General features: G+C 43.8%; 1 protein-coding gene across 13 annotated transcripts in view; it reads right to left on the reverse strand.

Moving 5' to 3' along the window:
- Window positions 1–13,844, reverse strand: part of EBF3 (EBF transcription factor 3) — a 253,024-nt gene that overhangs the window by 63,274 nt on the left and 175,906 nt on the right. For all 13 annotated transcript variants that reach the window (XM_068257658.1, XM_068257651.1, XM_068257656.1 and 10 more), the window contains exons 9-10: window positions 11,335–11,465; window positions 10,649–10,775 (exon numbers count right to left, since the gene is read on the reverse strand). In XM_068257658.1, coding sequence (XP_068113759.1) covers window positions 10,649–10,775; window positions 11,335–11,465 — 258 coding nt within the window. The remainder of the gene's footprint in view (window positions 1–10,648; window positions 10,776–11,334; window positions 11,466–13,844) is intronic.

The following is a 13,844-nucleotide window of genomic DNA, read 5'->3' on the forward strand; positions in this document are numbered from 1 at the left end:
CTTATGGAGTGGGGTGGGGGTACAGCAGAAACAAAGGACTTTGTGCAGCAGGAGCTGAATACACAACACCTGTCTAGGGTGGGATTTTGGCTTTGGATCAGGAGTGCTGAAGGGACAGAGCAAGAAAGAACTATGAACTTGTACATCCAACTGGAATGTATCCAACGGGACAATATGGACAACTATGGGAAGCTCTAACCTTCACTGAACACCAAGCTGGTAATTTAGAGTAGCCAAACAACCATAAAGAGGTTAATGACGACCACATTCCAACTTTCAATTCAAATTAAACACTACAACCTGAAACCTGACTGCTTGCCAAAACTGAACTTGTTTCCCCTTTTGCTCATTTAAAACAAAAAATTAAATAAAACAGGTCTACAACTACACACGCATCAAACTTTGCTAATTCTTTAGGAAATGCTATATAGACATCTGATCCAAAACAAAAATCTGAACCTTTTATTGATTGAAGCACAGATGACCTCTTTGTCCTTTTTTTTTTTTTTTATAAGACAAATGACTGCCCGCTCACTGCTATATTGTGTCAGTTTTGGGACAGCACAGTCGATACCGTCACCTTGACTCCCCGGGAAAAGTTACGGCAGCGTCGAAAATAAACCACAAGACAACCTTCTATCATGAAAACGGAGAGATCCTGGGCCTCTGCCACCCGCCCGGCAACACAGGAAAAAAATAATAATGATAATAAACGTATGATAGACAAATGTGTCTTGTTAGCAACAGCCAAAAAGCGCTTGACTTGTACTAATAACAGAGAGGCGATGTTGGTCACCGCGGGTCCGAAGACGAAGCACCCTGTCACAGGCTGGCTTGGAAAATTAGCAAATAATGTTTCCTTTCCTTGATAAATGGCAGACAGTTCCCGCTCACCAATCATTTTTTAACATTTTGATGCATGCTACGTCCCCCGCCGGAGGATCTGAAAACCGGCCCTCAATTTTCTGATGATGAATGGGCGGCTGTAAATGTGCGATTTCTATATGAGGTATAGTTCATTTTAAGCAATTCTAGTAAATGTGTGTCACTGATTAGGACAAATAGTCTGCTGGTACAATACTGCCAATGCTACGTCTTATTCCTCAGACCTCCTTTCCAGGCGGACAAAGAGGGGAAACAAGGACAAAAAAATAACCGCAGAGTAAAATAAAAACTACTCGTCTTTGAGAAGCAGAGTTTGTGCGGCGAGTAATATTGTCTACACATTATTCCTCATCGAATATAGATCTATGCTTTCCATATGTGCATGATATTAAAAGGTTAGGGCTAAGTACAGAGTCCTGGGGATCTTAAGTTGTCCCACAGCGCTTTCTGTAGTGGTTGGTTAAAAGGCCGTCCGACAAAGGGCACTGCTTTATTTAATATTTCATGCAGACGAGTCATGCATGCTATTGTCAGTGTGATCAATGGGATGATGCCAATAGACTGACATCCCAGAGCAGCTGCAGACTGGTCAGCAGGACAACAAAGAAGGTTGTAGGACACAAGTAATGAGACAGACCGGGGAGGACAACAATTATACAGCAGTTAGAGCCACCAAGGCATCATAGCAAAGAACTGTGGTCCAAGAGGTTCTAAAAAGGGCTTGTGGCTGGTAATCATAATAATAACAATCCTAACATTTTGTTTAGCCCTTTTCTCCTGTTGGACTCAAAGTGTTCAAGAGCTGCAACGAAGGGCGCGCTCAAGAGGCCACCCTGCAGTGTTAGGGAGTCTTGCCTAAATACTCCTTTCTGAATAGGTACTCACCCAAGCCAAGATTCACACCGTGGTCTCCCATGTCAAAGGCAGAGCCCTTAAGCAGTACACTAAAGGATCCAATATAAGTATACAACAGGTAAGTAACTTGGAGCTGTGAAGTCTTATTGGAGAGCCACGCCTTTTGTTGCCAGTACTCCCATCATCCAATGAGGTAAGTGGGACCTTTCTAAAATGATTTTAGGTTATCTTGGGGGTAAGTGTACAGATTGAGTTAGTTTCAGTTATGCTTACCATGAGGGCTAGACTAAGGGCTATGGTTAGAGTTAGTGCAAGGGTAATGTTTAGTATCGAGAATAGTGCATGGGATAAGGGTAGCTTCAGGGATACTGTAAGGCTCAGTCCACGATGGGGCCGGAACGCAAATGGCCAGTCAGAGCGGAGAGTGGAAAATCCAGAGGCCCAACGCTCTTCTGTCACATCACATTACTTCACAGGCAGGGTGTTATGTCGCATTGACTTTAATGGTCACTGCGATGAGGGGGGGGGAACCGCTACATGACTCGCCGTGGTAAGTGTGAATGGGTCCTGAGGCAGGGAACACACTTGCCGGAATCGTGCACACTTTCCTGCAGATAGCGAAACACACACGGCTGTGACGGACATTGAAGTCAATAGCCCCACTCAGAAAGCGCACATTGTTAGCGTTCGTATTTTTCACTGCAATTTTAAAATGCACAGATTTCTGTGTTTTCCCCCAGCACACATTGGCTCACAATTGTATTTTCCGCCACATCAGAAAAAAAAAAACAATGAATGCAAAAAATTGTGTGCGTGGAAAATTCGATTGCAAATGCGGAATGGTGGGAGGAAATGCTCCTGCAAGGGTATTGCCTGCTTAAAGGCCCATACCTACTACACAATTTTTCCGACATTTTTTTTTAGACAACTAGGGATTTTTCGAGCGTTCATTTCTGCGATCTCACAACGTGGGTACAGGCACTTGATTACGCAATATGATGCGCTATGACAAAGATCGGATCTTTCAGATCCTCGACGACGCTGCATAAACTACCGCAATCACTGGACCTTCCATTCATGCCCGTTGTGCATACCCGCCGGCCATAAGATGGATTGTGGATTGCTTATTGTGAGGGGGCATCGCCGGATCCATTTTGCTCCGTTGGATAGTGAGTGACCGCCGATCGAGCTAAATCGGTCAGCGTTTGCGCAACGATTTCACAGCAGATTCGATCACAGTGATCGAATCTGCTGTATTTCGGCGGGAAAATCGTTAAGTGTATGGGCCCCTTAAGACTTTCAGTTCGGCAACAGTTTCCTGCAGACAAACAGAAGGAGTTGTTCACAGAGAAGCACTGAAGGAGCTGTGAATTATGATGGAATAAAAATAGTATTATTTGTAGGAGGTAATTAGTCGCCGTTTGCTGGGGGAATACACGTTATTTGTTTAAACAGCGCTGACCTATGAGACAGCCAGTTTGTCTTGGCTGTGATGGGAAGGGCTATTGACTCCAAGCTTGTGGAACGGTGTCATTGATAGAATCGCATTTGAATGCACACAAAAGATCGTTAAACTGGTCACCTCTCATGTTTCTCAAGTGGAATGAGAGCTAAACTGTGTCATGTGTTACAGGCCGGGAACCAAATGCCGACGTTGCAAGAGATGGAATGCGGCTGGCTTCTACAAACAGCAAAAAAGAAAACAGAAAAGCAACACTAAGTACCAGCGTATTAAATACTACAGGCTAAAGAGCAATCTGCTAAGCAAGGCACCATTTGAAAAACACCTTAAAATTCCAAAATCTATTTAAAGCGGACCTGAACTGAGGACTTCCTCTCTGCTCTGATAAGCAACAGCATAATAACCTATAAAGAAAAAGGTTACAGCTTTGTTACAGCTGATACAAATCCGCAGGGTGTCTACTTCCCGTTTTCCTGGAAGCAGACATAGGGTTAACATCCTGTGTTTACAAATTGACTGCTCTAACGAGGCAGCCAGCTGACACAGCTGAGAGATCAAATTACAGTTGTGATTAGTCACAGGTGATGAGGAATTAGACAGGCTAAACTCTCTGAATACATACAGAGTGTATTTCTTACTGTTTTCCCTCTGCCCTGTGCAAGAGTTCAGGTCCACTCTAAAGTACTAATTCATAAAGGTATCCCCATATTTTATTAATAAGGATGAACAGGGAACAGTAGTGATGGTCATTATGTCTAGGAGAACTCAAGGAGAAGCATGTGATTTGTTTGATCAGCTGACAGATTTGCAAAGCTCTGATTGGCTGTCATCACATCCTGTTTTAGCACATGATCATGGCTAGCAAATCAGAGACTTGCATATCTATCACCTGACCAAACTGATCACATGCTTCTCCATGCCTTCTCCTAGACATGACTATCAATACTTTACAATGCTCATATTTAATGCAGCTGTCACAGAGGAAGGTTATCTGGAAAGTCAGCCATGCGACACAGGATCCATTAACGACAGGAAAGTGGGTGCTCCCTAACTAGGCAGCAGCTGGTACAGCCAGCCCATCATCCCACCATCTGTCTGTGTCCAGAACTTCAGCTTTGCAGTCCTGGCAGGTGATCTCTGTGGAATGTTTGTTTACTGAGAGTTTTAAAGCCGATAGAAAACATACCTGGCCTCGAAGGGGGAGGGGATTATGCATATTAAACGGCCCAGGCTAAGCATCACTGGGAGGGCGGGGTCACATAAAATATACAGCAATATATACAGATGGGAAGTTTTTCTGATGCTGAAACCAGGAAAATGACCATAAAAGTGGCTATCCTGAATAATTGACTGTATCTTGTTATATTTCGTTATGGTTCCTCTTGCAGCAGGTAACACTCTGCAGAGGCTACCAGTGATATACGAGACGATTAGCTGAGGTTTGGCTTTTTTGTTAGGCGTTGTTAATCTGGCTTGGTCTTCCTGGAAAGTTCTCCTTTGAGGACTTTATCATTACCTCAGAAGGAGACTCCAGATATAATTGGATTAGGACTAAAGACTGACTATTGGGGCTGACAGCTGCTGAGAAAATTACACCCTGTCATGTAAAGGCTATAATGGCTAGAGGAAACATGGGGGCTGTACACAGAAGCAGCCCCGGCCTCTAACACGGGTACGGCAAGCAGAACAGGAAGCAGACAACGTGCCTGCGGCTCCAGGAAATCATCCATTGCCTATAGCAACCCGGATACAGCTACTACTTTACAGAGCATCTTAGAGTATGCATGTGGAATCTTTATTGGTTGCTACCAGCAACAGATGCACCTTCGCCATGGAACAATGTTACTACATCCTATAAATCTCCATAGCAACGAACAAGGGTTATGTATATTAACATACATAGCCTATAAATCTCCATAGAAACGAGCTAAGGTTATGTATATAAACACACTTACACGTGTGTAAAGGTGGTAAATTGGCTTAATCACCAGAAAAGCATTGTTATTTCTGGAGAGATTATGGCACTATTTAGACTGACGATTAGGGGCTGTGGACAACTTTTTGTGCTGTAAAAGACCTTTCCTCACTCTGAATGAGCAACTTCTTTAAGTGGGAGTGATGAAACATCTTCAAAAACACAAACAGGGGGTTAGTTATTATTATTTAGTATTTATATAGCGCCAACATCTTCCACAGAGCTGTACAGAGTGTCACTTGTCTTGCCACTGAACTGTCCCTCAGAGGGGCTCACAATCTAATCCCTGCCATAGTCATATGTCTATGTATGTATTGTGCAGTGTATCATAATCTAGGGCCAATTTTAGGGAGAAGTCAATTAACTTATCTGTATGTTTTTGGGGTGTCGGAGGAAACCATAGAGCCTGGAGGAAACACACACAAACATGGGGTGAACATACACACTTCATGCAGGTAGTGCCATGGCTGGGAATCGAACCAGCAAGGGGAGAGTGCTATCCACTACGCCACCCTGCTGCCCGATATTAGTTGATATATCATGACCTGAATAAACCTTAACAGATCCAGAGAAAAATCTGCTCCCTGCCAACACTTCTGTGGCCAGATATAAACAAATCCTCCCTTTGTGTGTGTGATACTGAAATCTGTAAGGGAAGGCAGAAAATCCCCCCAATGTGTGACTAATGGTTTGTTCCAAGCATGGGGCGGTCCACCCCCATACTGAAAACATTGCTGGAGAACCTCTATGAAGTACAATAAGGTTATCAGTTTCCCTTTGCCCCGTAGATTTTTCCCAAAAACTGCATGAAGCAAACATGGCAGTAAAAGCCTATTCTAGGAACGTCTTATGAGAGCTAAGTCATGCAGTCTTTAGCAGTCAGCCTCGATGATAAGTATTACAGATTTGGCTCACATCTCCGGTTTCACAGGACTACAGACAATGGCCCTCATCTGGTCCATTCTACGAACGATGAGTAATCACTGATGTTGCTGTGCCAAAGCAGATTACGGCCTCACTTGTGGTAATCTGGTAGCATACAAATCACACAAAAGTGCAGAAAAGAAGTATAATAAGGTTGTGATGTTTGGCAACTTTATTCATAAGGGAAAAGGTTGTATGTTCAGGCTGTATGGTATTTCTGGATAGCTGCAGTTAGCATTTGGGCTATATTTACTATTAGATAATAGCGGGCCTGTGCCGAAAAGTAGCATCTAGATGGGAGTAAAAAAAAAATAATCTTTTTCCTCCCAGCCTACAAATGTGCCAATATTGTTGGCGAAACTGTGGGATGGGGAAGGGGGTGAGTGTGTATGATCATTACTGACATGCAGAGATATGCAGGAACTCAGTGCTGGCTGTGCAACTTGAAGCTCCCAGAATTCCCTTGCAGGAACTGACATCACATATCACAGGATCAACCAATGGTAGTGTTTGTTGGGGACCCAGAGCACAGAGACGCTGCAGCCAGGATCAGCACATCTTCCCTGATGATCTCTGTATACGATGTGAGTATTCTGGTCATTCAAACATTAGTGCATACTCAAGAAAGGTGGTGGCTGTGAATGGGAGAGACTCTGGAGGGGTGTGTGTTGGGGGGGGACCACTCTAGAGAGGACAGGGCATTGTGGTCTCAAAACATAATCCTGTCTACTTCCATAGGGCTGCTACTTTGAGGCCTAAAAATGAGGGTGAAATTACAGGCACATCCATGGTGCAAGCAATAAACCACGCCAAGGCAACAAGGCAGCTTGGCCTGCCTCATACACTCTAAAAAAACATACCAAACTGATTGCAAGCTCATTTGGCAACAGATATAAATCCTCCAAGCACTGTGCATATCATCAAAAAATCAATACAAAAACAATGCAACAAAAAGACCACACAGTAACAAAAGCTTATAACAAGCACATAACCAGAGAATGTCTCCGCACGTTCAACCAATCAAAACGTCTCCTTCGCTGAGGAGGCAGGCAGGTTGGGATAGGATTGGTGGCTGTGGGCTGTGGCGCTTGGCATGACCTCTTCAGTATTTATGACCCTTTACGGAATGTAAACGATAGCAACCATAATAGCAACAATAATCCTACTACTCCTAATTGCAACGCAGTACATAATTAAGGTAATGGTCCATTTTAATTAAATAATTTACAGCATTAATAAGTCTCTCCCATCCTACATATAGGAATGGGGAAGAAAAAAAAAGAAAGAAAGATATAAAATATACCCCATCCGGTAAACTGTAAAAACTGACAGATTGATAAAACGTTACTTAGCGCCAGTATATTGCTGGTTATTTGGTGCCTGGAGAAGGCAATATACCATTAACTGGCAATTACATACAGGATGACTGTTAATTCTTTTCTTAAGTGCGAGCTGCTTGAGAGCGGTTATCTCTCTCTCTCTAAATTTTGACCTCCTTACAACGGGGTGAGGTGCGCTGGGAATACAAAGGGCCGGTGGAAAATAGCCGGACATGTCATTTGTGACTCACTCTTTTAATTCACCGTGCTAATCAACTGAACTGCCACATTCTCCCAAGGTAATTGTATCTTTATAATTGTTGAAAGGGAGCAGGCCCCGCCGAGCGCCGTAGCCGGGGACCGTCAACTGCGCCGTCAGTCCTGGTTACTGTAAGGAGCTCTACAAATAAAAGGAGGACCTTATTTCTGGGGCCTCTATTTACCGAACACTTCAGATTTAAGCACTTTATAAAGCGACTGGTTATCGCGCTGCTCTCTTTCTTGGTTCATTATCTGGAGGTCTGGTTGCCCAACGCTGCAGCTCACACCGAGAAGGTTAAATGTTATTGAGGCTGGGAACACAATATGCGCTGATAGGAACCAGATGCCTGCAGAACAACATTCCCTCCTCACATTATTCTTCCCTGAAATCCACAGGTCACAGCACTTACATGGACGTGTATTACTCCATGCAAATACCGCTTCCTTTCACTTTAGCACAGCAAATTCATCACGCCAGGAGAATGGGCTGTAAAATGATGCCTCTATAATGAAAACAAGGTGGGCGTGCGAGAAGCTGCTCCTCACAGGCTGAAGAACGACAGCAAAGATTTTCCTAAGAAAGACTACATAGATGGGAACTTGGTTGCCCTGGGTGATTGCTCTTTCCTGCCTGTTGTTATTGAAGGGCGGGGTGACGGAAAGTACAAGTTGGGTTGCCCATGAAATACTGGTAAAGTGAATCTGAAGTGATTTTAAAAAAGAAAAACTGGTCCTAATGAGCCTTCCCGTTCCTCCTCTCATGGTCCCTGCATTCCTTCACTGGATCCTCCATTCAAATCTCCCGCCAAGAGAGGCTTCGGCAGTCTTCACGAGCTGAGTGCTTCTGAAGATGGGCTGCTCTGCGCAGGTGCAGTACAAAGCGACCCAACTTAGGGAGCACTCAGGCTCTCGATTACTGCCGAAGCCTCCCGCAGCGGCAGAGAGCAGTCTCTGACCCATCGGTCGGAGACTGCTAACGGGGGATCCAGTGCTGGAACGCAGGGACCGTGAGGGGAACAGGAAGGCCCTGCAGGACCCAGAGCCTTCCCTTTCACAGTATCTGTTTTTTTTTTGTTTTTGTTTTTTAAATTCGCTTCAGACTCCCTATAAAAAGTAAGACTCGGTGCAAATCAAAATGCAAAGCTGACTTTTTGGGGGGAAGAATGCAGATATCTATGGATCATGTCATCCATTGGATCCGTTCTGGTCAGCGTATTGCAAAGTTTGGACCTGCATAAGATTTTCATACAAGTGGATGTGTTTCCCCCAGAAGCTTATGGTAGAAACGCATCTAGCTCCAAACACCTCCAATGGACTACTGGAGCAGATATTGCACTATGTGTTCCGGCTGGCCATTGGAGATCCAGCTCAAATGCAAACGAAGCTCAACCCCCAAATGAGGGAGCAGTGATAAGTCAGGAGAGCTGGACTTAAGGTGTAAACAAAATAAGGAAATTAAAAAAACTTTGGGCAGTAAAAAGTTTTGGAGTTGAAGCTCCCTTTCTGGCCCACCATGGACCACTCAGAAAGGGCACTTCCTATGAGTTACTGCCACATATAGGCTTCTATGCTTGTATCAGGATCACAACCAGAACGGATGCTACATGCAAAAATGAACAGGCACCCAAAAGGCGAAAAAAAAATATTAAAAGGTATAAAAACCTCATAAACAGGGAGACTTACTCCCCCAAATGGGGTGCAATAATGGACTTTGACACTACGCGTTTATTGACAAGTACCACTACATCATGTGTGCAAAAAGTCCTGCTGAGCCTGAGGTCTTCTAAAGTATGTCAAACTGAGGTTGCCTTCACATAGATTAGGCTCAAAAGGATTTCCTACACACCTGATAAAGTGTTTTTTATAGTGAGGCAAAAGATGTTGTGCAAGTAAAGCCTGCTAGTGTACTCTTTATAGGAGATAAATCTCTCTGTTTAAGAGGATTTAATAGCTTCATGATTTTTTTATACTTTAGACACCTCTTTGTGTAACTCTCTTTCTTTAGCATGTCTCATCACATATACAGGTACTGGTAGGCGCCCAGGGTCTTTGTGTGTATGTAGACTCCATCCAACCACTCGTTCTAATGTGCAAGAGACCATGGAACATACAGTACATACTTGCCCACAAGTATTGAGTTTTCTTCTCTTTAGGTTCAACCAGAATATGCAATAACATTTTGTAACAAATTATTCCGATGTCCTGTGCCTCATTCAAGCTAACATTTCAAACAATCCTAAAAACAGTCATTTTGATTTCAAACATTTTTTTTAAGATTTTATGGAAAACACCAATAAAAAGCACACGAAAAAATATTTTTTACGACCACATAAACAATTCACAGGAATGGGTATAAATTACACATCGTATTTCTTTTTTAGTCCTAGTCCAATGACATTTCATGGAATTCATTTTAAAAAGACACTGCAGGGTGTTCACAGTAAGGCTCGGTTCACACTGGCACAGATGGAAAACTGATCCGTGTAAAGTCTTCAGTTTTCCATCTCCCAAGCTCCGTTCCGTTAGCATGCGGTCAATTTCGACCCATCCGTCAATCCAGAAAAATGACTGCAGGTCCAAACTTGCTGTTCGTCCAGCAGATTGTGCAGAAATTATCTGGTCAAATGGACTAATGTGAACGGATCCATAGGTTAACAATGGATCCGTTGGCATCCGTTTGGAACCGTTCCGTTACGATCCGCTAACTGTCCGATTTTTAGTGCCCGTGTGGCCCGGGCCTAAGCCCCATTTAGCTTGAGATGGCTAAAATAACAAGATGGACATCTTCAAAATGGTGAACTGGAAACAAGATTATGTCTAGGGATGGCAAACTCTACTCCGTAATACGTTGCACTTTTAATAAAAAACTACCTAGGACTGTCAGATGTACTGGCCCATTCAGGGTAGATAAATATCAATACTAAGGCTTTGACCTGGTCTATAGAAATGAGTAAAATGAAAACTCACCAGTGTAAACGAATCGGCCTGGGGCACCTTTACAGAACTGCTTCGACTTGTAGGAAAGTGTCACTTCAACAACGCCTGGAATGTGTCGTGGTGGGGTCTGGACTCGGATAGCGTGGGGGGTAATCAGCTGAGAGTATTACAAAACACGAAAGAAAAAAACATTACTATCATAAACAGCATCATGGCTACATTTCATAGCGCAAAATCACAATATGATATAGTGGTAGATGTACATATAAAGCGATAGAGCTACTAGCATAGCCTGCACCAGAGATGCTATACATCGACTGAATTGCTGGTAAAGATTTGATAGGGAAAACATCTACAAGTGACCCCTGCATTTAGTTTGCAGGAAAGCCCACAGGGCACGATTTATATGAAAATTGTCTCCGTATGGCCGCAAACGCCTGCTAGAGTTCCTTTTTTTTTTTTTTTTTGAACACTAATTGGTCAAATTGAGCTCGAAGGCCTATTTAAGAAAGCCACTAGGAGGCCTAGATGCTACTTGGCAGTATTTTCTCCCACTCTCCAACCTTGTAGCCACTTACGAATTCACAGGGGAACTTACGGAAGGGGAGTTTTGAAATAAACCCACTTAATACTGCATGTCAATTGAGTATTGACACTTTGTGGGGTTGGGCGGAAACTGACTACAGTTCAAAGCCGACTCCGTCCAAAGTCCTCACCTCGCTCCACACCAACATGGTTCCAAATACAACTTGTAACCCATCAAAGAAATTATCTCCGATAATGATGACCGTAGCTCCACCAGTGGTCCAACCTTCGCTTGGGCTGATTGCCTTTATGCATGGAGTAGCTGTGTGCGCAAAGAAGAGAAAACAGAGGAAAAACAAAGCAGAGAGAGTTATATTAGTCTTTTTTTTCCCATTTCCTTCCAATATTACATCTCAATGGCGAATGACAAAAAAAAAGTGAAAAAAATATAAAAATCCAAAAATTCCACCCTTCTCCCTCCCCAAAAAATACATATACATGAATTTTCTTTCCGTGGTACGCAGCCGAAATAAAACAAACAGTAGAACGCTCATACATCAGCATGGAAATGTATTTAAAGGCAACTCTTACATGTTTTATAAAGCGAAGGCCAAGTAGATTGCTACCGAGCAAGAAAAATGGCTTAATACACCAAATTATGTGTCAAAGCAAATATGGCTATTACAAATGATTAAGCGCCACGTGCAAGTGGCGAGGCGATTTATCTGCCTTACTGTACAGATCTAAGCACAGTCAATCACGGCCTTGTTGAGTGAAATGGAAGAGCAAACGTTCTGAATTTTGATTCTTCATAAGCGGCTAATTGGGTTGGCGATTTCTTTTTTTCGCTCTCTCTCTCGCTTTTTTTTCTGCCTTCCCATCAGCGATCTTTGCCTTTGGTTCAAAACTTAATTTTCCTCCGCCGTTCTATAATTACTAGTTTGCAGTTTTCATGCATAGAGAAAGAAGGGGGGGTAAAAAAAAAATCAAAAGCTCTATATTAATACTTCTGTCAAAGGTACACATTTTACATCTAATATTGTTTGTCGACATGAATCCCTGGGCCATTTACTTGACCTCTCTTTGTCTCTGGAGTGCTCACATTTGCATGAGTTATTACAATGGTGGAGGAGCGGGAGTAGCAGCGAGCACCAGTCACTCCAGGCTCGCAGCAGCTAGGAAAACGGTGGCTCGGCTCGGGCTGAAGGCTTCTCAGCCTCTTTAAGATGTTCTTTATTCCACACTTTGATCAGCCTTCCTTTTACACGGTGTTGACAGACCTTTTTTTGCCAGCTTTGATGGCCTTTTGTATGCTGACTTTCATGCAAAGGAGCAGATCCTAAGATATACACTTTCGCCTATTACCAGTGAGTTCCGATCTTCGGCATCTCACCTGCAGGGGTAGGTTTGACAGTGCTGTACTATTGATTGTCTTCAAGACTATCTAAATGCTCTTTTTTTATTGTTCTTATGGACGAGTTTTATGGTAAGCACCAAGCTTGTTGACGTCTACTAGCCTAGGGACGGATGCTGTGTGTGCATGGAGAACGAGAGGAGTCCATAGCTTTTGAGATTTTGGTAAAGGCAACCTGGCAAGAATCACTGTTGTCTATTTAAATCCCATTCATGTTCTCCGAGTCAGACAACCTTTGCTAGCCTTAATGAAACCCGAATCCAGAATAGTCAACTGGTTAAGGGCTCTGCCTCTGATATAGGACACCAGGGTTTGAATCTCGGCTCTTCCTGTTCATTAAGCCAGCACCTATTCAGTAGGAAACCTTGGGCCAGACTCCCTAACAATGCTATTGCCAAAAGAGCGCGTCCTAGTGGCTGCAGCTCTGGCACATTGAGTCCGCCAGAAGAAAAGTGTGAGAACTGGCCACGCACTTTAAGCTTACAACTGGTCAGACACAGACCATTTATATCAAAGTTTTAACTGTTCCTGCTCCCCACTACTGACACAAGCAAATTTAAAGAACAACTGAGCTGAAACTTAAAGGGTCACTAAAGGCTAGCTAAAAAAAATGAGTTTTACTCACCTGGGGCTTCCACCAGCCCCCAGCAGCTGTTTGGTGCCCACGCAGTCTCGCTACGATCCTCCTGTCCCCACCGGCGGCTACTTCCGGTTTCGGCAACAGGCGCCAACAGGCCTGGCAACGCGAGTGATTCTTCGCGTTCCTGCCCGCAATAGCGCCCTCTATACTGCTATTGCTGCCAGGAACGCGAAGAATCACTCGCGTTCCCAGCCTGTCGGCGCCTTTCGCCAAAAACGGAAGTAGCCACTGGCAGGGACAGGAGGATCGGAGCGAGACTGCGTGGGCACCGGACAGCTGTAAGGGGCCGGTGAAAGCCCCAGGTGAGTAAAACGCACTTTTTTTAGCTAGCTTAAGTGTCCCTTTAAGCCAAACATCTGATCTGCATGCTTGTTCTGGGTCTATGACTAAAGGTATTGGAGGCAGTGGATCAGCAGGAGAGCCAGGCAATGAGCATTGTTTAAAGGACAGCTGAAAGGAAAGGGATATGGAGGCTGCTGTATTTATTGCCTGGCTGTCCTGCTGGCTGATCCTTTAATACTTTTAAGCCATAGACTCTGAACAAGCATGCAGCAGATCAGGTAGTTCTGACATGATTGCTAACATTAGCTGCATGCTTGTCTCTGGTGTTATACAAACACTACTGCAGCCAAATAGATTGGCAGGGC

This window comes from Hyperolius riggenbachi, chromosome 10 (genome assembly GCF_040937935.1).
Source record: "Hyperolius riggenbachi isolate aHypRig1 chromosome 10, aHypRig1.pri, whole genome shotgun sequence".
Lineage (NCBI taxonomy): Eukaryota > Metazoa > Chordata > Amphibia > Anura > Hyperoliidae > Hyperolius > Hyperolius riggenbachi.